Consider the following 27,145-nt stretch of genomic DNA (forward strand, 5'->3'; position numbering starts at 1 on the left):
TGAGTCCTAGGATTACAGGTGTGTGCTACCACACCTGGCTAGAAGTAGCCAGCTTGCCTCCCCCCATCTCTTCCTCCCTTTCCCTCCTGTCTGTCTGTCTGTCTGTCTGTCTGTCTGTCTGTCTGTCTGTCTCTCTCTCTCTCTCTCTCTCTCTCTCTCTCTCTCTCTCTCTCTCTCTCTCTCTCTCACACACACACACACACACACACAGCCTGTGCTCCTTCTTTCCACACTCACAGCTCCCATGTCTAATGTGCACAGGAGCTTTTGAAACAGCAAAGATTCTGATTGAGCAGGTTATTGTCATGTTTACGTCTAAAAAGTTCTAAGGTCATGTCCATGTGCACTGTGAGGGTCTCTGAAGTAGGTGGTCTCTGGACTGTGGTTTGGAGCAGACAACCCTAGACAGTTAGTTCGGGGTAACTTCATGTTCAAGATGCACAGAGGCAGAGGGAGACTGAATGACTTCTCAGAGGCATTTTCCTCTATAAAGGCGCTGCTGCTGAAGAAAATGATTGTCAGAAGATTTGGGAAAAGTTGAAGAGATTTGTGAAATTTTCAGTGCTGTGAATTTAATAATGAATTGTCTTGGTAAAAGCAATCCTCCCCACTGATGGAGCACCAGTCTGACCGGTGTCCTTCATCTCTTTCACTGGAGAAGTGGGGTGATAGGCAAAGCCGCTTCAGGGGGCAGTGGCAATGGTGAAATCAGTAGGGGGGTGTGTAACCATTAGAGCATTGCCTGGCACAGGCAAAGCAGGGTTGGCATGCTTTCTGCAAAGGGGCAGACAGCAAGGACCGTGGGGTTGGTGGCCCACACACTCGCTCCTGTTGCAAATACTCCATTCTGCCACTGGAGCACAAAAGAAAGGGGAATAAGAAAGTGGGTATGTCTGTCCTGATGAAACCATCATAAACATCATAAAGGTTGATGCTCTGGTCCACATATGGCCGCTTGCTAAGTTTCGATATTCAGGCTTGGTAATTTAACATCATGACTTGAAAAGAATTTTTAATAATTGACAAAGTAATCTGCCTTTATTTATTTTTTTATTTATTGTGTGTGGGTGTAGGTATGAATGCCTGTGCAGAGATCAGAGGACAGCTTGCAAGCATAGGTTTTCACCTTCCACCATGTAGGTCCTGTGACTTGAACTCAGGTCATCAAGCATGGTGGCAAGTTCCTCTACCAGCTGAGCCATCTTGCCTGGCACAAATAATCTGCTTTTCATCAAGAAATAAGAATATGTATCTCATTTGTAATTTTAATTTTAATTTTTTTTGTCTGAGAACTTCAAATATGCATGCAATGTATTTCATTTGTAATTTTGAAAGGAATTTACTTAAAAAGTATAGTAAAAAGTCTCAAGCACAAATGTAGAGAAATGACATAATTTTAGTGAACTTTGTATGTATATGTGTATATACCTATTTGTGTGTGTTCAAGCATGTGCAGTTGCATGTGAACGTGCAGGGGTGCATGCATGTGTATTTGAGCATGTGTATGTAGGCTAGAGATCAGGCTCTGGTATCATTCCTTAGGCATTCATTGCCTACTTTTGTTTTCTTAGACAGGGTCTCTCACTGACCTGGAACTCAATAAAATGGACTAGGGTGGCTGGCCAGGGATCCCCAGGAATCTGTCTTCATTTCCTTCCCCAGTGCTGATATTAGAACTGTGTCTAACTTTTAAAATGTGAGTTTTGGGCTCAAACTCAGGTTTTTATGCTTACAAGGCAAGCATTTTACCAGATGGGCTGATTCTGCAGCCCAATTCAGTGAACTTTAAAGAAAGATGTTTCTACTGGGAGAGATTGCCATAGGACTGGGAAAGCAGGGGGAGGGCATTGGGGGCGTGAGAGAGAGACAGAGAGCTCAACCGAGGTTTAAGAATAGTGCTCAGAGATGTTTTGGAGGGATAAAGAACTATTTACCTAAACCTTCAATATCCCAACCTTTGTCCTCTCTTCAGGGGCACTGGTCTGGTCTCTGGGTGTAGCTCATCTCCCACAGTGCGGTCCATGAAAAGAGTTGCTATCAGGAGTGTCCATAGCCTGGTGTTTGTTATGTTGCTCAATGTTTGTTGGCATGGAATTGCTTGTGTCTCTTTTAGTTTTCAGTTCCAAGCAAAAGTCTCTCACAACTGACACACCCTGTGTTTTATCAGATGAAAAAAGATAATACATTGTTGAGATTTGCCTTGCTTACTTATAATGCTAATGCCAGGCAAAGGCTCAGTCACTGTAATATTTTTCATCTGCTTGGGACATATACTTTACTTCAATTTTTATTTTTTCAAAATGTGATGATGATTTTAAGTATTATTGCATAACTATTTTTCATTTTAAATTTCTTCAATTTTTTTTCTTTTGAGACAAGGTAGCACTATGTAGCCCTGGCTGGCCCAGAATTTGCTATGTAGACCAGTCTGGCCTCAAACTCACAGAGATCCACCTGCCTCCTGAGTACTGGGATTAAAGGTCTGTACCATTGCACCCAGCTCAAGTGCTTTTTAAAATCTAGATGAAATATAGACCTAATATTGTAAATAAACTTAGTCAGATTGTATCTGCAAGCAAAGTACCATTTTCTACAATAGTTTTAGAAGACTTTATGCTAATGAATAGAAGTCAATCTAATCTAATAATGAATAAAATAAACTATTAGTAAGTACTTTTTCAAGAGTGGATGTTTTAATAAATGAGTATATGGCATGGTGAGGTTATGACCTTTAGTTCCAAAGTTCAACAAAATGGGGTCCCATTGAAACTTCATGTCAAAACTAGTGGTTAAGGACATGCTCAGTAACTGTCTGTCCCTCAGCATCATCTATAGAATGAGTATCATAGCTCTACCCCTCCCATAGTTGCTATGAGAATCAAATAAAATAATATATATGATGTACACATAACACAATGTCTAATCTGTGAGATACAATATCTATCTATATGTTGTAGCTAGGGTATATTATTTTCACTTTTGCATCAGGGTTTCTGTCAATATACAGAAACTGTGTCGATTTGCTTGCTGTGTGCATCATTTAAAGCAGCTGCTTTTGATCTACCACCTCATTTTTGTCCACCAGTATTTCTTAGTGATCCCTCATCAAAACAACAGACCCTAATACTTGGGAACTATGACCAAAGCATGCATAGTAACAGCATGGAGCTCAGTGTATGGGATTTGAAATGTCTACCACAGTTTAAATTGTTCAGTAATCTAATCTATGTGACTTGCTGCTTTTTTTTTCTTTCTGAGACAGGATCTCTCTATGTAGTCTTGGCTGTCCTGGAACTTGCCATATAGACCATGTTGGCTTCAAACTTACAGAGATCTGTCTGCCTCTGCCTCCCAAGTGCCAGGATTAAAGGCATGAGCCAGCATGCCCAGCTATGACTTGCTTTTTATTATGCATCATGTTATTGTTTTTTTTTCCATATAACTCAAAACCTGAGTGGCTGGAAGCACTGTCTACCTGTGTTGGTGTTATTGTATAATACTGTTTGAAGACTGATGGATTTGAGGAAAGAGTAGAATGATAAAGATATTCCATGACCGTAATTTTAGTTTTGTATCTAGACTTAATTCTTCGAATCTCCCTACAATTGGTTCTACTTGTAGGAGAACTGTGACTGAAATGTAAATTATAATATAGATGTGATTTCTTTCGTTTTTTTTCCAAAGAGACACTGGTGAATGAGAGGCATGGGTGGACAAAAGTGTCATGCTGTCAGATTAGAACCACTGAAGTTGGAAAAAGAAGGCCAGAACAACAGCAAAAAGCCCCAGGATTTTGAGCAGGAAAGATGCTGGGATGTTGGATGAAGGCTTCAGAGTGCGGGTCTTTAAGGGCTTCAGGATCCTCTGCTGCTGGGTGAGGATGGCGTTCCTGGCTCCTTCCCACTGCCCAGGTCCAACTAGGCGGTACTGGTAGGAATTGCAGGGCCCGAAGTAGAGTTTCACGGCCAGTTTAGGGTCTTTGAAAAAGAGAGAGAGGAAGTCTGGCTTCACACCTATCTCCAAGGCGAGTTCATCCAGGTAGTCAACGTAGTTGGTCTGCAGGATCTGGCTCTGGCTTTTTCCAAACCTTAATGAAGTAAATAAAAAGGGCAGGTTCATCAAATGTTCTAAGTTGTATCTTAATAAGAGGCACTCAATAGCTGTTTGGAGAATAAAGGAATAAATGCATGAGGGCCTGAGTTTTGAATGAATCTGCAGGAGGCTCCATTAGGAGACCCATGTCTCAGATTGGTGAATAGGCCACAAAGTAAATAGACAAATTCATGGAGATTCTAAAAATGAAATGATATTGAAAGGGTGACTATTATTTTATTACTTATTAAGCTGCTCTAAGTCTCCAAGTAAGATTGTATGACTCAGGATTGATACAAAATACTCATGAGGTATCAGAGAGGTAGTGTCTTCTAGAGAAGAGATGCGTGGTATTCCCTTGTTAAACTGCTAAAGGACCCTGTAACCTGGCTGGCATGTAGTAGATGCTCAACCTATGTTAGGTGAATTAAAGTTTGCACATGAGATAACTCCTTATGTCTATAAGGTCTCGAGTTGGGTTTGCAAGAGTATTGATTGCTGTCAAACTCGATTCCACCTCAACAGAACTGACAAACGAGATAACTTTCCCGAGGGCCTCAGGCTACTGTCAGCACCACTGCATCGTCCCATTCTCTGAGTGTGGGTGGCCTGAGAGGATATGGAATCTCACATGGGCACCATAGAAAAAGGAAATAAGATTAACCCCAGGAAAGATATTCTGAATTGGTACTCTTTCTTTTTCTTCTTTCTCTCTTTCTTTCTTTCTCTCTCTCTCTCTCTCTCTCTCTCTCTCTCTCTCTCTCTCTCTCTCTCTCTCTCTTTCTTTCTTTCTTTCTTTCTTCCTTCCTTCCTTCCTTCCTTCCTTCCTCCCTCCCTCCCTCCCTCCCTCCCTCCCTCCCTCTCTCTCTCTTTCTTTCTTTCTTTTTTGAGTTATGTGTCTTTAAACTAGGATGTCTAAGAATCATATGAATCATCGAATTACAAGTTTCCAGGCTCATCTACAGAACTGATCCATTTGGACTGGGCTGTGATCCAGGACTGCCTTTTAACAGCGAGCTGTCTCTCACAGGTAGTCAGATCGTGGTATTTTGTGACATACTACTCTATGTAGATTTTTTTTTTATAAGACAAGTGCTTACAGGTCAATTCTTCTTTCATTCCTTTCAACAATGTCCTTCTTCATAGCTGTCTCCGAGGGCAAGCTGCACAAACCTAGAAAACAAAAATAGAAACAAATTTGCTTTGAATAGTGAGTTTGATTCGGTATCATTGATTTGTACAGTAATTGTTTTCTAAAATTAAGTTCTGGCCATTTAGTCATGTCACACCAGGCAGGACCTCTGCGCTTCTGCACTCCAGCGGTGAGGCCTCCATAGTGGATCATACATAGCCAATGACATTAACTATGAACTGGAGAGGCCGGAGAAAGGGCTGAAGAAGGGAGTATGGTTGAGAAGCTGTGCCGGGTGGGGTGGCTTCTATCCTGGCACTGACAGGACCCTATCGAAGACTTTCCTGTGTGAGGTAACAAGATTAGATTTGCGCTTTGGAAAGACCCACCTGGCTCTCTGCTTAAGGAAAGAGGGCTCACGGGAGGTGAACTTAAAATCTGGAGAGAATTTCCTTTGGTGAAGGAAATCTGGAGAGAATGAGAGTGCCCCCAACTAATGAGAACAGTTGGGCTAGATAAGATATTGTGTTGATCACTGTGTGTGGGAGCCTGTCTCCTGTGCTCAAGGGTCCTGTGGGCTTCGGAGGGGAAACATGGCCAGCCACCTAGCATCTCAGACTTGAGTAGTCCAAAGCTGAGTTTGCCATTGAGACCCTCCTGCCTCTATTCTCAGGCCCAGCCGTCTTATCTGCTCTCCATTGCTAGATCCTGCAAGCCATCCTTGAGTCTTCTCCTTTCCTGTGCTGAACAGCACAGCATGCCCTGCTGGCTTTATCATCAACTATTTCTAACATGGATGTTCTCCTTTCTCCTCTGTCTCTCGGCTCTAGCCCAGGCTGCACTGTATTTTAGCACAGGTGAGTGCTGGAGCTTTCTCAGTGATACGCAAGTCTCTATCCCTGATTTTAAAATCCACGTTCCAAACAACTGATGGGATTACATTAAATGTAAAGTAGACATTCCCTGTTCTTCAAGTATACCCCCTCTGTGGTACCTCTGGCTTAAGAGCTTTCTAAGATGCAGATCCCAGATTTTGAGGCCAGACTTAATCCTTATGGATCCCTAAGGATCAGCTAGGTAATTCTTAGGTGCACTAGATTTGGGTAGCACTGATTTATATTTATATTTTCCTTCTCTTTCTCCTCCCTTCTTTCCTTCCTTCCAAAAAAGTCTTTCTAGAAGCCCTAGTTAGACTGAATATGCTTTGTGGCCCAGGATCTTATCCATCCTCCTCCAGGGTACTGAAATTGCAGGCCTGGAAGAACTTGAAAGGTAAAAGCAGGCGACCTGGAGTTCAAGGCTAGCCTTAACAAGTTTGAAGAGAGCCTCAATTGCATTAGATTCTTTCTCACTCCCCTGCTGTGAAAACAAAAACAAAAAAAATAAAACATAAAACAAGAAAGAAACAAAACAAAACAAAACCTCCCAGCTGTCTGTACATTTACATTTTATAATCCAGGATCCTTAACACAGTGCACAAGGCTTTTGTGTCCATCTGTCCTTCTCTAAGGTTAACCCCTCATCCTGTTCCACCTCATACGTCATCTCTAGCATTGTGGGGCTCGCACAGGCATCCTGATGCGGTGTCTTTTGCTCAGGCAGACCCTTCTCTGTACCCGAGAAACTCAGGTATCGGGAAGCTCTCCTGGACCCGTGTCATCATACCACGTCCCTTTCTCTGCCATAGTGTACCTTCGGCCATCAAAGCACCTGCCGCGCAATTAAAACAACTTGTTTGCATTTCTTTCGGACTGACCAGATCCCAGCACGAGCTCGGTGGTAAATGAGGTTTGTGTTGAACAGAACTGAACCCCAGAAGCAGGGAAAAAAATTAGCCCTTCAAGGAAGGTGAAGTGCTGCACAAACAAGAAGAGACAAACATTCAAAAAAAAAAAAGGAAATTTTGTCCCAGTGAGATGGCTCAGTGGGTAGAGCCGTGCCAGTGTGCAGGCCTGACAAGCTGAGGTCTGTCTCCGGGTCCCACAAGGTGGCAGCAGAGAGCCAACGGCCCATAGGGTAGCTGTCTTTAGGTCTCCACCACAGATCCTCTCCTCCCACAGAGTTTTAAAAATTAAGGAAAAAAATGTAAAAGCTCTGCTTGGCTTTGTTGAGCAGCCCACTCACCTTTGAAAACTCTCGTCGCCCAACGCGCCTGAAGCTCCACAGTCGGGAAGATGGATCCCAGAGGCTGGATGAGACCGATGCATGCCAGGGTTGGCTTCTCCAGCTGAGGGGGGAACATGGATTTGTACAGCGAGACCCTATTCGCCTCCACTTTCACAAGCGACTCCTCCAGGAAAGGGAAAGAGAAAGTATAGCCCGTGGCAAAGACAATGACATCAATGTCCTCCTCCACCGTGCCGTCCTCAAACACCGCGGCCGTCTCCGTGAGCTCCTTCACTCTGGTTTTCACCTTCACGGCTCCGTACAGCAGGCGACTGGGGAGATCGTCATTTAATACGGGCTCTTTCATAAGGTATCTGAGGCACAAAAGGAAGGAACACATTCGGAGCGGTCTTGGAGGAATCTTCAACCCCCTTGGCAGTTTTAGGGGAGGCTCTAACACAATACAGGCTCTTCCCAAGTACCCATAAAAGTCTAACTCAAATGTTTTGTTCACCCCAAACTTGGTCATTAGACTGATTCTAATATTGACAGTCTCTTCCCTTGACAAACGAAGAAAGGCAAGTAGATGATAAAAAAAGAGAAAAACAAAAAACAAAAAACAACCTGAAGGTGGAAGTTTCTCCAGGGGCTCAGATATGATGTTGGCGCCTAGTGTTAATCTTTGAGTTTGCTGGTAATTATTCCCTCTGGTACTTCTATCACTTTTTATGCTATCTAGTTTTCATTATTTGGTAGTTTCATTTAATCTATACCTGATAATAAATAAGGGAAAACATACTACATTAGCACAGAGACCTACTGTGGGATCAGCGTGTGAATCAATAGGTAAAATGAAAATTGATGATATTTGCTGACCCCAGTAGCCATAGAAACTATCTGTGGTAGCATGGACGGTGGAGCAAAGTCTGCTTGTATTTCTGGAGTTCTTGGTTTGTAAACTATTTTCTTCTTTTTTAAAAAATAAGGCAATATATGGCATATATGCTGGACTCTTACTTAATTCAGCACAATGGAACATCTATTACAAGACTAAATATCTTCGCCCTCCTCTAGGGAAGGAGACTGTTATCAGCTGAAGAAAGGTAAACATCCACAATGTTTACTTATGCTTACAGTGTCCAAGATGTGGAACTTTGCTATTGGCAAATATTTGTCTTTTGGCCACTAGAAAGGAATATGTTCTCATGGGAACCGCCTTCAGCGTATGTAGACAGCAAAGGTTGACTTACCAGATGAAGAGCTAGCTTTTCCTATCACAGTGCTCTGAGATCATGGTCTTCTTGTGGAGCCTTCTCCGGACTGTCTGACTGTTAGATAGTTCTTCCAATCAATCCCAACCCTTATTTCTAGAGCAGCTTCTAAGCTTCTACCCCATAACTTGAAGTATTTTTTCAAAGACACAGTATAAATTTGGAATTAAGACTCCAGGATCTATATGATTTGACACATGCTGTTGGGTTATAGCTTGAACTACCATGCTGGCAAACTGGATCTTTGCAAAGAGAGGCAACATCAGACACCCCTGCCTCTAATAAGCATACCACAAAAAGAAAAATAACACTACTTGTTTTGAGGCACCAGACCATAATTTTCATGATTGAACCATCGATTCATTTGCTGTTCCATCATCCACTTGACGACATTGCGAGGCAGGACATTTCGGAGCATGGAGCTAAATCTAGTGTGGAACACCATGTCCCAAGGGTAGCCATCTTCAGAGATTCGGCTCATGACCCAGGCACCATGTCTGGTGCTGATAAACACCTGGTGAACAGAAAGGAGTGCCCTTGAAATTATGGGCTTTGGCTTTTTGGGAGGAATCTCTCATACAGGTGATATGAAAGGTGTTTAGTGGCACAGTTTGCTAAGTTCTATTTATTTTATTAATTTGTGTGCAGTGCATGTGTGTTCAGTGTATGTGTGTGAAGGCGTGTGTGTGTGTGTGTGTGTGTGTGTGTGTGTGCTTGTGTATAAGAACACCAGAAGTCAACCTTGAATATCATTCCCATTGTTACCCATCTTGATTTTTATTGGAGACAGTGTTTCTCATTGGCCTGGAGCTCACCAGTTAGGATAGGATGGCTGTCCAGTGCCCAGGAATCTGCCTTTATTTGCCTCTGTAGAACTGGAAATACACACCACGAGCCCTAACTTTTTCCCCTTCCTTCCTTCCTTCCTTCCTTCCTTCCTTCCTTCCTTCCTTCCTTCCTTCCTTCCTTCCTTCCTTCCTTCTTTTTTCCCTTCCTCTCCCCTCCTCCCTCCCTCTCTTCTTTTCTTCCTGGTTTGTTTGTTTCCTCTCTCTTTTTCATTAATAGTCTCATACATTTATATAATAATGAATTTTAGTCATTTCCTTTCTCCCATTTCCTTCTCTGGTTCTGGGCGTCAAGCCCAGGTCCTTTGCTTATGAAGAAATAACTTTATCAGGTACCATTTTAAGTGTGTTTGACCTCAAAGTGAGGTCCTCCTAGCCTTTTCACTTCCCTTTGGTGGCTGTGTCCTCACGAGGGCTATCTGGTAACTTGCATCGATAGAGGAGTGCACCAAAGTCCTGATAATATCCTGGAGATGTGAGAAAATCTTTGGACTGATTCTCATGGTTGGTTGACCAGTCTCTCTTGTGTGTTCTGCTGTTCCCTGAGAAACAGCTCCTTCTGTCCTTTCACTGTGCTTACCCAAGGAGATCTGGTGAATAATCACAGGTCTTGCAAATGTGTACCTGTTGTGTAATGCTGCAGGTGTGCATGCACAAATCTCAGTATCTCTGGGTGGTAAATAATAACAGCAACCAACTCTTTCTAGACCTAAAAGAATATTATGTGTTTTAAAAGTTAAAACCTCGGGGGCTGGAGAGATGGCTCAGAGGTTAAGAGCACTGACTGCTCTTCCAGAGGTCCTGAGTTCAAGTCCCAGCAACCACATGGTGGCTCACAACCATCTGTAATGAGATCTGGCACCCACTTCTGCATACATAATAATAAATAAACACATTAAAAAAAAGTTAAAACCTCTGCCTGTATGCGGTGGCCCTATTCCTCTTCAAGTACACATCTTTTTAAAAATTATTTCTATGTTTTGAGATTATAAATCATTTCACTTTCCTTTTATCCCTCCAATTCCTTCCCTGTACACTCTGATCCCACTCTCTTTCAAACTGATGGCCTCTTTTTCATTAATTGTTGTTGTCATGTGTATTCTTTGCCTTGAACACTAAAATTTCTCTTGTTTTCAAAGCATACATATAAAAATCTCGCCAAAGAAGCATTCTCCTTGTTTACTGTTGCCTCCCCATGGTCCAAATGCATCATTTCAGCTTCCTGAATTTTTGTTTCATTTTATTAGTTCTGTTAAGGTTGTCTTCAATGAATAAACAAGACTCCTTTTCAAGGCATCCAATTTCCTCAAGAGGCTTAGATCATGGAATCTGGGTCCAGACTCCTTAGGTTTGAAACTCAGCCTATGAGCTGAGTTGCCTTGGTGAATTATTTGGATTGGTTTATGCTCTAGTTTCCTCCTTTTTTTTTTTTGATAATGGGGCAGCATAGCATCTGTCTTAGGACATTATTGGGCAGGTTTAATGAAGTTACAGATGTACTGTGAAGTATAAGCACACACAAACTCTCATTGTTTTGTAGATTGACCTTGGAGGAGGCATTACCGATTTTCTTTGGGGGGAAAAGACATCAATCTTACCTAAGCTTGTGAAGTAGCACATACCCAAGCTTTGCTGTACTCTTGGTTTGTGTGTGGCCATATGCTTATGTCCCAATTTGTTTCTGCTATTGTTGCGCTTATGCAGACTTGACCATATTTGGAGTAGGTATTGAATATTCTATTTAAATACTCCATCACCATCTCTTTCTGTGATTTATTACCTTTCCTTCTGTAGGGTCAATATTGGGTTTTCCATTTTATTGGTTTTCTTTCTGTTGTGACCCCTTTGCTGCATAGAAATCTAACCTCGATGAAGACTATGATCCACCTGAGGGTCAAGGCTCAGGTTGCTGTCTCTGAGATGCAAACTTCCAGCCCAAGAGGTGAAGATCTGAGAACTTACTATTCTGTTTTAATTACAGACTTATGTGATTAATAAATATTGAAGATGGGCTCTATGCAAAAGACTAATGAGTTATAAGGCACAGGTATATAGCCAAAGTAGCATCTTGGTAACACATTTGGCCAATACTTAGGCTTGTTAACATGTAATGACCCTATAAAGAAATGGCTCTTGAAATTCTTTGAATATTTGAATTCTTGAAATATTTGAATATCTGGAACATTTCTCTGTTCTAAGTCCAAATCACTGACCTGGGCACATGCAATGGCCTTGGGTGGCTCTTTACTTGGCTGACAGCAAAGGCAGCTCAGTTCCTTTCCTCCTATCCTATTTCACTCTCTTCCTCTCAAGTTTTAGAGGTGTTTCCAGCATGGGGGAGCTGGTGGCTGGTGGCTCCCACCCCTTTCTACTGTGTATCAAATTTTCAGTTATTGCTTCTTTACTTGTTCTTTATGGCAAGGGCTGAAAGCTTTGAAAAGTGAAAAGTGACAGTGAGCTATCTATCTATCTATCATCTATCTATCTATCTATCTATCTATCTATCTATCTATCTATCTATCTATCTATCTATCTATCTATCTATCTATCTATCTGAGACAAGGCATCTCACTGGACTGGAGCTTGCCAAGTAGATAGGCTCCTATCTAACAAACCTGTGGTGCCTACCTGGTCTATTTCCCCAACACTAAAATTACAACTGTGTACTATTATGCATTTTTTTAAATGTGGGTTCTAGGGATCAAACTCAGATCCCCATGCTTGTACAGCAAAAACTTTTGTAACTGAGCTCTCTCCTAGTCCATACACTAAATTTCTAAAAGTTGGTTCTTAAAATATTAAGGGGTCAGGCCATGCGTGTTGGTGCATGCCTTTAATCCCTGCACTTGGATGGTAGAAGCAGGCAGATCTCCAAGTTCGAGGCTAACCTGGTCTACAGAGCGAGTTCCAGGACAGCCAGGGTTACCCAGAGAAACCCTGTCTCAAACAAACAAACAAACAAACAAACAAACAAACAAACAAACAACAATTAACAGGCCAGTTTCTCATTAGGCCCCTTGGGTAAAAACTAGGCCTTTTGTACCAGAAATATCTAGTTGAAACATCCTATTAAAACAAACAAACAAACAAACAAACACACAAACAAACAAACAAACAAACAAACAAACAAACAAACAAACAAACAAAAACTGAAGGCAGGGCTGGAGAGATGGCTCAGAAGTTAAGAGCACTGTGCTGACTGCTTTTCCAGAGGTCCTGAGTTCAATTCCCAGCAACCACATGGTGGCTCACAACCATCTGTAATGAGATCTGGTGCCCTCTTCTGGCCTGCAGGTGTACATGCAGGCAGAACACTGTATACATAATAAATAAATTAACAAACAATCAAAAACCGAAGGCACCACAGCTCAGAGAATTGGAAAACCTGGTTCTAGGATACACGGCTACTTAGCAGCAGAGGTGGGAGTTGGGCTCTGGCTTTGTGGCTTCCAGATTTCCTGTGCGGTTACCACAGGCAGCCACCTATCAAGCAATGGACCTTTGGTGTACGGCTGGGCGCTGCCGTTGTCTCCCCCATCCCTTCCACACAGTACACGATAAGCAAAAGCATCGCACCTGTGAGGCCTTCTTGCTCAGTTCAGAGGCAATATCTGAGGCTGAGTTTCCTATTCCAACCACCAGGATGCGTTTCCCCTCAAATCCATCAGGGTGCTTGTATTGGCGGCTATGGAAATACTGGCCTTTGAACTTCTCGATACCTTCAGGAGGAAGAAGAGGGAAACTATGAACTTCTAAGTAAGCAATTATGGCAAGTTAATTTCAATAAAACTGCATGGTTCCCTTTCTGATTTCTCACTTCCTCTCTTAGGGGAGTTACGATAGTCAATTATCAAACTCTAAGTAAAAAGTCCATAAGAAATATCAGGTCCATGTGAGAGGCCGGAGTGTGTGTGTTCACTCATGGCCAACAAGTGCCTTTGCTGTACAGAGCACGGCCTGATGCTGGCTTCTCACTAGCTAGTCTACTGTAGACAGTCTAGTGACACTCTACTTTCACACAGTAGATACCTTTAAGAACTATTTGGAAATAGTGTTTTTGTAATTAGGCAATAACTACAATAGTATTTATCATTTTGCAAAAGCAAATTACTAAAAGATTAAACCCAGGCCTACAGAAGTTTCTCATTGAGTGACTCAATAACCATTTGATTGTTAGCCATTTGTGTGCTTCTTTGTGTCCTTCCAACTAACCACATTTATACTTCCTAGGAATATATGGCCTTATTAAAGTGTTCTTTGCTCTTAGTGTGGGCAGTTCTCATTTGAAGCCCGGTTCTCACCCCCTGTGTCAGATATTTTCCCAGAGAACTCTGGGAAGGGAGTACTCTTTGTGACTCCTTGTCTAGGGGATGATTCTTGACTAGGAAGTGATCTCAGAGGGAAAGCTTGGGCATCAGGACAGCTGGCTTCAGGGATCCACATTCCTCCTTTCATCTCTGTCCTGCCTCAGTGTGTATTTCCAGGAATTCTCTCTAGCAACCCTTGGCTGGTAGAAAAGGCTCCAAGGATGTAGCAAGTTTACATGGGTTCGGCAGGACAGAACAATTAGGGTAGGTATGGAGGTCCTCATATACAGATTGAATTTTTGTGAGAACTCTTTGAATTGCTGGGGAAAATGTAATGATGCTGGAGGAAGTTAGCTATGTGTGACGATCCAGAGAAATCAACGGAGACAAAGACGGTGTTTTGGTATTTTTCAGCTCTCCAGCTGTATCCCAATCTTCCTATCGCTCCCGTTCTTAGCAGAAAATCCTGTCTGCTCATCTAAATGGCATGCAAGATTCCTGGAAGCTGACTCCTATGGTCTGAGAAGCCCTGCAGCCTCACCTGGAAAAGACTGCAGTGGCAGGTGAGGTTGGATGTGATGGCCGCTGCAAACCATAACTGCGTCAAAGACAGCTCGTTGCTCCTTACCGTTGCTCTGAACAGAAACTTCCCATTGCCCAGAAGTTGCAAAATTTGGGTGTTTTTTCACACTAATGACGGTTGTCTTGAAGAAACACAGAGAAGGCCTTATTAATTACTCTGTCAGGGCCCTGGAAGTAAGGACGGGGTACGTGTAATAGGTAACCAGTTTGATTTTCTTGAGTCCACTGCCAGCCTCTGAAGGCAAACTTGGCCAAGTGACACCTTCTTATTCTTTGGCAGGCAGACACTGAGGATATCCTTAGAAGACTGTCATTCATGGGATGGCTCTACCAGGAATCAGAGGGGGAAATAGGAGGTAAAACCTAACATTTTAACAGCATTTACAAATACAGGTTTCCATGAAGATCAACAGTTATATTAATATGACAAGCCTGGTACTTAAGCAGCTGAAGTTGCTAAGAAAGTGAAACGCATTAAAAATGAGCCCCATTAAGCTATTTATTTAGAAATGCAATTTCAAATGTAACAATGCTCCATGCTTAATCATAACATGTTTCTTTGTTGTTTCTTTTTGTAGAAAGTACAGGAAATGGTAATTTCATGTATAACTCAAAAGGATCTCACCAACTTTCTGTTGCTGCAGATTACGTGCAGAAAAGAAATTAGGAAAAAAAAATAGTTACCTCATGCACCTGAGATAAATGGAAAGTAGAAAGTGTTTTTAACCTGTTTCTATGAAGAACTTAAGAAAAGAACAGTTTGACTCTATTTCATACATCCTTTCAAGAGGTCTGAGGCCTGGGGAAGTCAATGGTAGCAGTGGTTTACATGTAGTTTTAACATGGTTTTTTAAAATCATCAGTTAAACTTTCAGCTTCAATGGATGGTTTTCCTCCCCTGTTCATGTATACCACCAACAAGATCAGGAGTAGTGAGACTACCTTTTTGGGTATAATACCATGTTTTGCCTTTCAACAAATCCATCAAAGTGGGATAGTTTATTTGAACTTCCTTCATTACCAGAGTTGCTCTTCTACTTAAGTGTGAACTGAGCTAAGGCAGAGAAATCCATTCCCCCCCCCACCCACGGTACCTGAAACTGAATATATTTTAGAAGGTCAAACTTCTTGGCGAAAATCCTGAAGTATTCCAGAAGTTTAGAGTTGTGCAGGAAGTTGGGGAAGTCCTCGGGCATTGGGAAGTCACTGAAGCAGGACATCTCTTTGCTGGTGTTGGTGATGACAGAATGATAGATGCTTGCTCGGCCATCTTCCACGTTTTCCTGACAGAGCAGGTGAAATAATTAATGGTAATGACTTTAATACAAGTCTTACTTGTGCTAAAAGTCGTCTTCCGGAACTGAACCCCTGAGTGTCTTTCCCTGCTGTATCGTGACTAAAACATCTGGGTGCAGAGGCACAGGTGGTCCATCGTTCTGTGTGATGAACCTGTTTGTTGACAAGTAGTGCCGCTCAGTGGATGAGCTATTGGCCCTGGTGGGGTTTGGAGTAGAGAGAAGCTTTTTTTCTTTTTTTTAAACATTGCCGACTTTTTAGCACCCCATCTTCTTAGCTATTTAACAGCAAACTTGGTGAGCCAGTTGCCTTCCTAAACTCCCCTAGGGAGGCTTTATTTACCCTCTGCCTTTAAGGACTAATAGTTCTTGGGGGCATTGGATACAGAATTTAAAATTAAATGAGTGTTTTTAGGAGCAGGGAGGCTTTACATCTTGATTTGACCCCATAGGTCTTTATTTTGTGCTCAATTCAAGTCAATCTTCCCTAAGAGATAAAGGTGATCAATACTGACACCAAACAGCGTAGTTTTTGTCAACTTGATACACACTCAGACACACCTGGAAAGAGAGAATCTCAACTGAGGAATTGCCTTGTGGGAATATCTGTAGGGCCTTTTCTTGACTGGTGATTGATGTACGGGGGGCAGCCCACTATAGACAGTGCCATTTCTGGGCAGGTGGGCCTGAGCTGCATAAGAGAGTGAGCTAAGCAAGCCAGTAAACAGAACTTCTCTGTGGTCTCTGCTTTGATTTCTGGCTCCAGGACCCTGCCTTGAACTTTTTCTTGGCTTCCCTTGATGATGGAGACTGTAACCTATATGCTAAAATGAACCATTTCCTCCCCTAGTTGGTTTTGGTCAGTGTTTTATCACAGCATTTTGGTCAGTGTTTTTGTCATAGCGATAGGAACCAACCAAGACACCAACCAGACTCAAACCTGATTTTTAATGTTTGCAATTGTGCCTTGGTAAAGATCCCATAAAGCACATGTTATGATTGAGTTAATGTTTTCTTCCAAAGTCATGCTCTGCATGATGTCCTTCATGTAAATTAATGTAAACAGCCAAGACTGTTGATCAGAGCCTGTAAATGAACCTATGATCAGAGAGGCTTTTATTAGAAAATTTAAATAACGGCACTTTTAGAAAATTTAAATAACGGTACTTAAGAGCTATTCAGTAGATGCCTCTGTGTATACAAACACTAAGCTATAATCCAGAGAAATAGTAATTGCTATTTGACTATGCATTAGAGTGACTGTAAAGATAGTAAAGTTTGTAGAAATTTATTAGCTGAAGGAAATTACTTAATCTTACTTGCATGGCATCGTAGTTTCTTCTGTAGAGACGTTTAAAAAGAAAATTATTCACTCGTTATCCAACCAGCATTTTAAATCAAGTATGCATATTTCTTTCTTGTAATTTTTTTTAAATAGAAAATTATTCCTTGCCTGCCATGTTTTACAGTTCCTTAGTTTTTGGCACTATTGAAAGTGGTCATCCAAGATAGGCATGAGCTACATAATGATCATTAAGCCAGCCACGGGTAGATAGCAAGACTCCATCTCAAAAAAAGCATACATAAAGAAATACAACAAAACAAAAAAAAATGAAAGAGGTAACCAAGACTAGAAGAATGAGCTTAGTCTTCATGTTAGATAGGTGTCAACACATGTCTTTCGTTTTAAAGAGGAAAGTCTGGACCAATCTGTGCCTCTCATCTGTGAGACAGGGATGTAAGAAGTGCTCCATACTATGAAGAATGCCATTAGACCTCAGCATTGATACTATCACAGCTCACTGTGGCACTGGAGGTTAATTTGGGTATCAGCTACTCTGCTGATTAAAAAAAAAAAAGAGCTGGCATAGTAGCTCGCTATTACACATGGACGTTCTGCAAGAGGTTGTACTTGGTCTCGGTGAGTTAAAAAAGAGCAAGCTTATGTGACTTACTGTCCATTGTCTAAGTAGAAAGTACTCTAGGTATTGGACCTCACTGCGTCTTAATATTAGGATTCTCAACAACACATTACTCACTCTCAGAACAGGTTGTTTAAAAGAAATATCCAGAATTCTTGCTAAATATAGATTTGCTTATAAATATCCTTCTCCCTTACACACCCTTTTTCTTTCTTCTTTTATCATTCATGCAGCATTCATATATCTATTCTCTCATGCCTATGATCAAACTTTCACCATGTTTATTTTTCCTGGACTAGAATCTAAACTTGGATAATAACTTCGTTCCAGTTGCAGGTGGTTTGGGCAAAGGCAGTCAGAGCAGAGTATGCAGCCTTTAGACAATGCTGGGTCTCTAGACAGAGAGGGTTTATGGTGCTGTTATAGTGAGCTATATATATGTATAGAATACAAAAGCACCTTTCAGTAGGATGTAGAGTTTTCTGACTTTCATACAGGGATAATCATATCTTGAACATTGACTTGAACATTGGATGAATAAGTAATGATGTTTTTATTTTCAAACACTAGCTTCAAATTGTGCAACACTACAGTCATATTGATGTACAAACATTTTTTTTCTAGTTGTTTGGACATAATTGAACGTAATGTCCTTGGCAAGACTGAATACTTGTTTTTTCTATCCAACCAGAGTCTTAAAATAGGAAATATTTCATTAAGAAAAGAAATGCATTTCCCCCTCTTAAGGCTATATAATTTGAGTAGTGCTGAGTAAAGAGTGAGGATTCTATGACTGCTCCACTGGGGCCCATCCCTACTGCCTCTCTTAATGCTTCTGCAAACATGGACAAGTTACATAATCCAGTTTCTTCATGTCCCTGTGTCAAATGGAGTTTGTTAATAACCCACACATTAAACAGTTGTTCTGAGGTTTACAGAGATTAGATGAAGTGCTTAGCATAATGCCCGCTTCCAAACATGTGATAAGTCAATGCTTGCCTCTCTCGCCTTTCCTACAGCCCACCACGGTGAACCTCACCAAGGCAGAAAAACATCACACTCATCGAAACCAAGACTGTGACAGGATAGCCAAAACACGAGGAATTTTTCAAGAATCAAAACATTGCCTAGAAGTTTGATTGGATTCTCTGTCAGGTACATTTTTAGAGGAGGATTTGAGGATGAGAAGAACTCATTATAATTTCTGATTCTTAACACAAATTTTAGGGCCAGACTGAAGTCTTCTTTGGAAGTTTCACTTTTATAGATTATCACCAAACAGTGATGGTTTTACAAGTCTTTTTTATTTTTCTGAGGAGGAAGTGACAATCTTTATTGTAGATTTCATTCACAGAAGCAGTTTCTTGACAAAACCAATGTCTGATTGGGGGTAGTAGAACACTTATTTAGTATGACTAAGGCCCCATGATTTCCACCCCCCTGCCAAATTTTTTTTTTCCTTTGAGACAGGGTTTCTGTGTAGCCCTGGCTGCCCTGGAACTTGCTAAATGTTCAAGATAAATAATTTTTGTTAAAGGATTTTGCTAATTTATCGTGTTCTGAATTTTCTAAAACCATATAGCAGAACTGAGTGAGTTCAGTGAGAACCGGTTTTAAATTTACCATCTTTTGATCATGGGTTGGGCTGAAGTTTATCTTTGACTCTGGGAAAAGGAAAAGGTAGTAAAACCTACAGTTCAAAAGGATGATTACCAAGATGAAATGTAACTGCACAAGGTGAGGGGTGTGTGTAAAGTGAAAGCTGATATCATGGATGATAATCCATGGATGATAAATGCTTGAAGTCAGCCCTTTTCTCGATGAAGCATCCTATCAGCCATATCACCCGGACTCAGGGAACAATAAAATTGCATGCCCTTATAAGTATTTTGTCATCCACCCTTTCACTCCTGCATTTGTCTTCTCCATTACTTGGAATGGATATGATTAAAACGTTTCACCTCCTTGTATGATTAGGAGAACTATGGTCCTCACAAATGAGAGTGGAACAGCTGCATTAGAAGGACTCAGGAGGAATTTTGAGACTATAAAGTTCAAGTTGGTATGGGTAGCATTGAGGTACCTGTATTCTATTTCTTGTTTTTTTTTCCCAACTCAGATCATGTAGTTCCCCATTTAATTCTTATTTTCTTTAAATAACAGATTCAATTCTTTAATCCTATGCTGCATAAACTAACCCTCTTAATATATTTAGATTGATTTTTATTGATGTATGGAGGAGGTTGCCCACAGAGGCCAGAAGTGGGTACCAGATCTTATGGAACTGGAGTTATATATAGATGGTTGTGATCTATACAATGTGGGTGCTGTGAACCAAGCTTGGGTCTTCTTGAAGAGTAGCATGTGGTCTTAACTCACTCTGCTTTTTCATGTGGGTCTAATGATGCACCCAGGCTGGCCTTGAGTTCATTATGCAGCCCACAATGGCCTCTTTCCTGTCTCTGCATCCCAAGTGCTAGAATTCCAACCACCTGACCTCACACTAAACTGTATTTTACTACTACTACTACTACTACTACTACTACTACTACTACTACTACTACTACTACTACTACTACTACTATTACTACTACTACTACTAAATAATTTTATGGTGCTGGGGCTTTAGAGTAATGTGTATGGTAGGCTACCACTATATCACTAATCAAACACACAGCCCATTGTATTTTTGAAGGGCTCCCTAGCTGACTCTCATGTGCAGTGAATTTTGGGGGCCATCATCCCTATCATAGCACCCTGCCACCCTCCCCTTCTAATGAAATAGGATGGTATTTCCTTAGATCAGCCTCAGTCACTGATAGAGTCCTCCCTCAGTTTTGCCTAGTTTCTACATTCCATTTACAGTAGAGGGTCATCATTCACCTGGGACACAGTCCCCTCTTGACTGATCTCTGATGGTTCTCTCTGTCTCACTGGGTGTCACTCTCGTACCCACAGCCTCCGTGCCAGCCACAGATTGTGACTACCTGTTTTTAGAGCATCAGATTTAAGCTCCCATACCTTTTCCCGTGCTGCTTGTTTTGCTTGTAACTTTGTTTCTCCATAGTCACAGGATCCCTGCTAATTGCCAAGACAGATGAAAACATCACAGTCATGGAAGCCTGCCCCATTCTCTATGGAATCCCGTGCTTCTAAAGCAGCCCTGGTAAAACTGTACCTTAGCAGTGATAACCTTAGTGATTCGCCATGAAGTGCACACCCTCTGATGATAGCAAAGACTGCATCTCTGTGTTTTCAGCACTGAGTGCATGTCTGGAATGCATCAAGCACTCAGCCAGTACATTTGTGAAAGAACGTGCAACGTCAATTATAAGCATTCCTCTGTTTCTGCAAAGGAGCTTGATGGCATTGAATGGATAGCACAATGGATGAAAAATAGACTTTCTGATAGCATACTATAGAGGTCATTCTATTTTATGCATAAAAATGTTATATTTTTTCTTTTTCTTTGAGGAACTGGGAATTAAGTTCAGGGACTTATGCATATAGCACATACATGTACTTTACCACTAATATATCCCTAGTCTCTTTTTAAATTTTTTATTTTAAATTATACTTAAAATTTGAGACATGGTCTCACTAAGTTGCCCAGGCAGACCTTGGATTTATGACCTTACATCAGCAGCCTCTGGAGTGTTTGAGATTACCTGGGTTTAAAACACATGTTTTTGTTTTTCCTGATCGTATGCTAGACACTTTCTTCTAGTCTGTGCATGCAAATGCCACTTCTTCAAAGCTGTTAGGAAGAATCAAAGTGTATTTCAGACCATTAATGACTATGCCTACAGGACCACAGTACTACACATTTGATTGCCTGGAGAGGTGCACATATATTATGTTAAACATGGTTCTATAAACAGTCATTAGGATGCAAATGCCTATTATATTGAATTATGCTGTGATAAATTTATCCAAGAGAATTCCCAGTTCAACAAGGGTAAGGCTGTTTGCCATCTCTTCAGGGAAGGACACGAAAGAGCCTGTATAATTTTATGTCCTAAGTGAGCAGAATGGGCTGTTAGATGGCAGATGCCAACTAAAACAGAAAGGCTGTGATGGACACAAGCAATAAATGGATCAAGTGCATGTTTGGGTCAGTGTAGAGGTGGCACCTCATTTGGGAGATACTTCAGGTATACACTTTATATTTTCATCTTCTTCTGATTAATATTTTGTTTGTTTCTTTTGAGACAGAGGGTCACTATACAGCCTAGCCTGGCCTCAAACTTGTTACATAGCCCAGGGTATCCTTGAGCTATTATCCTTGTGCCTTCATCTCCCAAGTGTGGCAGTTACAGTGTGGCTTTTCATACCTGGCCTTGTGATCAATATTTTAATCAATAACTTTGACAGCTATAAATACAGATGATCATATTTGGGTATGCCCACAGGAGGGTGGAATAGCAAAGATGACAGGTAACTGAAATTTCAAATAAAATTTCCAAGGCCAAACAAACTAAATAATATTTAATATTTATAGATGTGAACTTTTTCAACAGGGTTAAAACCCGTCACACAAGGACAGGAAAATAATGACTTACGCTACTAGTTGCTCAAATGGAGAAGACTCTAGAGTTTTATTTGACTCCAAACTCAATATGACTCATCAATGTATGGAGCACTCCTAGTGATGTGAGTGCCTGCTTATGTTTGCTCTCAATGTTACTGCTGCTTGGAAGATTTGTATCCCTTACCAACCAGTCATGAAGGGGAAGATATTTATCCTTGGCTTTCTAATTAAATTGGGCTTAATAATAAATAACATGGGAGGTTATTGTGAGTATACAATGAGACAATCTACATGAAATTAACTATGCAAACATTAGTTTTTGTTTTGTAAAAGCTGAAGATGTAGCATTACATTGTTTTAGTGGAGGTGGTATCCAGGTGAAGTGGAGGTGGTATCCAGGTGAAGTACAAGGTAAATCATAGTGACAAGACTCAGGCAACTAACAACAATTTTGTTGAGAGAAGTGATTGTGTCTTAATCATTGCATAATGCCTACTGCAGTGGCCAGCATCTCTCTGATCTTGAAACAGATAAGCTTTAAAAAAATTATCCATTTAAATATTAGATCTCAGGAGGGTCACATGTTAAGAGATGGTAATATTTCAGGCTGATTATAGACAACAGAGACTAAGATGGAAAGAAATCTGTAGACCATTATGCAAAGGTTAAGTAAAATAACTGAATATGTATTGCTAAGAGAGAGGAGATCTATGTATGAAAATTCCCAAGTCAGAAAACAGTGCATATTAGTAATTTCTATGTAATGTTAGGGTACAGAAGCAGAGCAAGTTAATGGCTGCAGAAAGATCACGTTGTTGTTGTTTTTCCCCTTCTCAATTCTTCAGTAAGTGTGTGGCCTCAGGAATCACACAGACCTTCATTTTTGTTCTTTTCTTTCAACTGTGTTCCCTCCAGGCAAACTGTGTATCACAAAATTCAACTTCCCATTCAGCCACTAGTGAGGAAAACTATAAGATCTAACCCTAAACGTCTGAAGAAAAACAATGCACTCTGAGTGCTGCTTTGCTGGAAGAAGTGCTAAAAATATTTAATCACCCTGCCTGTATCCCAAAGATGACACCAGGGGGTGCTGGAGAACCTTCTGGAAGAGTTCAGTATCACCTAAGCCAGGCAAGGCACAGAGATTTAAACTTTTTGGGTTTGTTTTACGTAAGATGTGTCAAGTGATCTCAGAGGATTCTGTGTCCATGTGGGAATCAGCGAATAATTGATTTGAGCTAGTTTTGGATTGTGTAATTGTGAGGAGAAGTTTCCCTGGGGATGAGTGTGCAAGCCCCAAGAATCCTTTCCAGAGTCTGCTCCTCTTGGAAGTCCAGTATCCAGAATGCTCATGGGGCCCCAGTGGCAGCCTGTGCAATTTTGCTTAGTGTTTCTCGTTGCAGTAAAGAGGTCTTCGAGAGGAGAAAATTATTTATCATTCTCCACTGGATGTAGTCTTAAGAAAGGCTTGGCATGTGACACTGTTACAGGTGCTAGGAAATTATGTATTTAACGTTATCCAATAAAGATTAATTAATTCACGTTTTAACCTGTTTTTTTCCCCAAAATACATAAGGAACTATCTCTGATTTTAAAATGTGATACACTAGGTCATGAAAATGCTATAGGAACTACCTTCCTGGAATGTATTAAATCATGTTGTTGACAGACCATGCAAAGTAATTTTTACTTCTTTGGCTAACAAACTAGTGATAAATAAGGAGCACTTTGTGCTTAGATATTAAGTCTTACACATTAAATCTGTTTACAGGGCCATTGAAATGGCTCATTGGGTCAAACTCTTATTGTTGAAACCTGATGATGTGAATGCAATCCCTGCAACCCATGTAAAGGTGGAAGGCGAAAACTAATGCTACAAAGTTGTCCTCTGATCTTCACATGCATGCTTTGACACCGGAGCACCCAAGCTCACATATCACACGCCCACATCCACCCACACCCACCCACACAATTAATAAATAAAAGCTAAATTTGTTACACTTTAAGCTTATTTAGATGCAAAAGAAAACCCTGTGTGTGTGAGCCTACAATGTAGAAGATAATAAGTTTTTATCAATTAAGACAGGAATATATTACATTACTTTCTCAGGAAAAATTGTAATTCTAGCAACCAGTGATCATTAAGACATAGACGTGATTCCTCTCTGTACAGCCACTCATCTCATAGAAAGGTCAATTTCTTCATTATCTCTGTGTTTGCACGGGTGGATGAATACATTTTCATTTGGCCCCTGTCCACTGTTTGCCAAGCGGTCTCATTATTGTAGGGTTCATGTTAGACTTGTGTGAATCTCTTCAGGAGATTTTGGTTCTGGGAATGAGTATATTTTCTGACTGAGATAGAGTTTTGTCATGTAGCCAAAGCTGACCTCAAATTTCCAATCCCCCTGCTTCACCCTCTTTAGTGGTGTAACTCTAGACATGTGCTACCACTCTCAGGAGGGAATGCAAATATTTATATTCACAGGCTATAAGCCTATGTCTGTGAATCTATCAATAAAATTTTGAATAACAGTTAATATTATGAAAATTTAGGTTGGATAAATAGAATGACTTTAATTAATAGAAAATATCTAATAAAGAGGTTCACAGCAGTTATGCTGGAATATAGTTAGAAAAGCATGGTTCATTTCCAGAGAAAAACAAAGTCAGAAGTGATAAGGGCTCATTCTCTGAAGAAGCATTTGGCTCAATGATTAGGATGAGAGTGATGTATTAAAAGTAATTTTAATTACTTCTTTTTTATAAAATGCTTTCTAATATTAGCATATGACCTAATCAGTATATCAGAAAAATGACAGAAATATGGGCTGTTTTGCAATTAGCTGGATTTTAAAGAGAAGATTCCTTGCAGCCCTGAGTTCATCACATGGGTTGGCACAGTGTTGACTTAGGAGAGATGCCAGCCTGAGTTCAGTTCCTGGTTAGCTGCATAAATAAATAAAAATAAAATTGGATCAAAGCTGCTTAAGAGATCTTTCAAAGGCCCATCAGCCACCTTGAAATTCGAGTGTGCCCTAGTCTAAGGCAAGAAAAGTCTCACTTACTTTGAATCTCCACAGTCCTCCAATATCTTCAGTTCTTTCGAAGCAAGTGGGCTCCAGACCCTCATCCACACAGCACTTCAGGGAGATCAGGCCACTGACTCCTGCTCCAATCACTGCGACCTTCTTTGCCATTGTTTCCTGTCAATGAGTCGATCAGTCATTACTGCTTAACCAGGACAAAGGTAAGAGAATCCCCCAGTGTGGTCAGGTCACACCACTGGTGGTAATTTAATAAGCAGCACTAATTAAATAAAATGCCTCACTAATCAAATCTTCATCTCCTCCTCCCCTTAAGAGGAATTTGTCTGGTCATATGATCTTCATTGTAAACTTGCTTACAATGTCTTGGCTTAATATTAAAAAGGGATCCGTTTAAGCAAGCCAAGTTACTCAACCAAACAGTCCCAGGCTTGGGAACCAAAGCTGGTTGTGTTCTCTGGAGTTCTGAGTACTTCCTTCTCAGCCCCTCTCCCCAGCTGTCATCTCTACCTTGACTTGTGCTCTTCAGCACTGTCCCTCCGGCTGAAGAGTTTCCTCTGAGGGTGGTGTGCTGAGAGATGGGAGTTTTTAAGAGATGGAAGAGGCTGTGAGAAGTGGGAGGAGCTTGCCTCCTTCTCGAGCACTCTGCCAGCTCAGTCTCCAAGGGCTTTATTAGTACTGAAATTAAGCAAGAGGTCCACTTGCTGAGGTTGAGAACACTGAAGCGTACAGATGGTCTAAAGTTTATTTTTATAGTCAGTGTAGAAAGTGTGCATTGACAAACTGAAAAGAGTAGATAATAAAAAAAAGTTAAAATCATCCCTACTGTAGTCATCTGGATATACCTAAAACCACCATTAACATTTTGGCAAATAATTCCATTCATATAGTGTATGTGTCCATCACACACTTATACACAGAGGTGGAGACCAGAGGTTGACATGAGGTGTTTTCTTCAATTACTGCCCCCCTTATTCTTTGAGACAGGGTCTTTCACTAACCTTGGAGCTCACCAATTCAGCTAGACATTCTGGCCAGTGGGCCCCAGGAATCCTTCCATTCCCAATTACCTGGTGCCTGGTTCCAGATGCATGCTACTGAGGTTGGATTTTTGTGTAGGTGTAGGGGATCTGAACTTAGGTTTTTGTTGTTGTTGTTGTTGTTAGTTAGGTTTTTCTTCTTTTCTCTTTATTTCCTCCTTTTTTCTTTTTCTCATTTCCTTCCTTCCTTCCTTCCTTCCTTCCTTCCTTCCTTCCTTCCTTCCTTCCTTCCTTCCTCCCTCCCTCCCTCCCTCCCTCCCTCCCTCCCTCCCTCCCTCCCTCCCTCCCTCCCTGCCTCTCTCCCTCCCTCCCTTCCTTCCTTCCTCCCTTCCTTCCTTTTTTAATTTTTGAGACAGAGTTTCTCTGTGTAGCCCTGGCTGTCTCGGAACTTGCCCTTTAGACGAGGCTGGCTTCTAAATCAGAGATCCTCCTGCCTCTGCCTTCTGAGTGCTGGGATTAAAGGCACAGGCCACCACCTCCCACCTAAATTTAGGTTTATTATGCTTGTGTGGTAAGCACTGTTTTGAACAAGCTGTCTTCTTAGCTCTGCTTTCACTTCGTTGTATACAACACACGTAGCAAAGCAAAAACGCAACCACACTCCAAGTATAATTTCCAACTTTGTTTTTTACTCCATTCTACCAGTAAGTTTGTACAAAGAGCATTTTTAATGGTGCATGGATTCCATTTGGCTGGTGCTGCTAGTCATCTGTTTAATAGTTATTCATCTTTGTGTGCTTGGTATTATTCCTCATGTAGCACCATGCTTGGATGAGTAGACCATGTCCCTGACTTCACAGATTTTAGCTCTTGTCCTGATCTGATTCTCTTAGACTCCATGACTTCTGGGACTGAGCACTTTGTGGTTATCTGTTCCTAGCTGAGATCTATTTCTCAACTGATTTCCCTGCTTGTGTGTTTGCTGGCTTGGATGAACCTACTGGGACTTCTAAGATCTTCCTATCCACTACCCTT

General features: G+C 41.1%; 1 protein-coding gene across 1 annotated transcript; it reads right to left on the reverse strand.

Moving 5' to 3' along the window:
- Positions 1-2,671: 2,671 nt before the first annotated feature.
- Positions 2,672-25,779, reverse strand: Fmo2 (flavin containing dimethylaniline monoxygenase 2). Its single transcript, XM_006974751.4, has 9 exons — positions 25,641-25,779; positions 25,152-25,289; positions 15,430-15,618; positions 14,295-14,457; positions 13,023-13,165; positions 8,916-9,115; positions 7,349-7,704; positions 5,193-5,265; positions 2,672-4,087 (listed from the first exon to the last, which is right to left on the reverse strand). The coding sequence occupies exons 2-9, from the start codon at positions 25,281-25,283 to the stop codon at positions 3,736-3,738; spliced, it is 1,608 nt and encodes a 535-aa protein (XP_006974813.1). The 5' UTR covers positions 25,284-25,289; positions 25,641-25,779; the 3' UTR covers positions 2,672-3,735.
- Positions 25,780-27,145: the final 1,366 nt, after the last annotated feature.

This window comes from Peromyscus maniculatus, chromosome 11 (assembly GCF_049852395.1).
Source record: "Peromyscus maniculatus bairdii isolate BWxNUB_F1_BW_parent chromosome 11, HU_Pman_BW_mat_3.1, whole genome shotgun sequence".
Taxonomy (NCBI): Eukaryota; Metazoa; Chordata; class Mammalia; order Rodentia; family Cricetidae; genus Peromyscus; species Peromyscus maniculatus.

What these genes read in the sequence shown, in the direction of transcription:
- Fmo2 (XM_006974751.4), bottom strand. Translation starts at nt 25,283, where the DNA reads ATGGCAAAGAAGGTCGCAGTGATTGGAGCAGGAGTCAGTGGCCTGATC. An exon ending in GCCACTGCAGTCTTTTCCAG is followed by an intron (nt 13,166 to 14,294) that starts GTGAGGCTGCAG and finishes TTCCTCCTGAAG; the next exon opens with GTATCGAGAAGTTCAAAGGC. An exon ending in AATGAAAGAAGAATTGACCT is followed by an intron (nt 4,088 to 5,192) that starts GTAAGCACTTGT and finishes TACTTCATTAAG; the next exon opens with GTTTGGAAAAAGCCAGAGCC.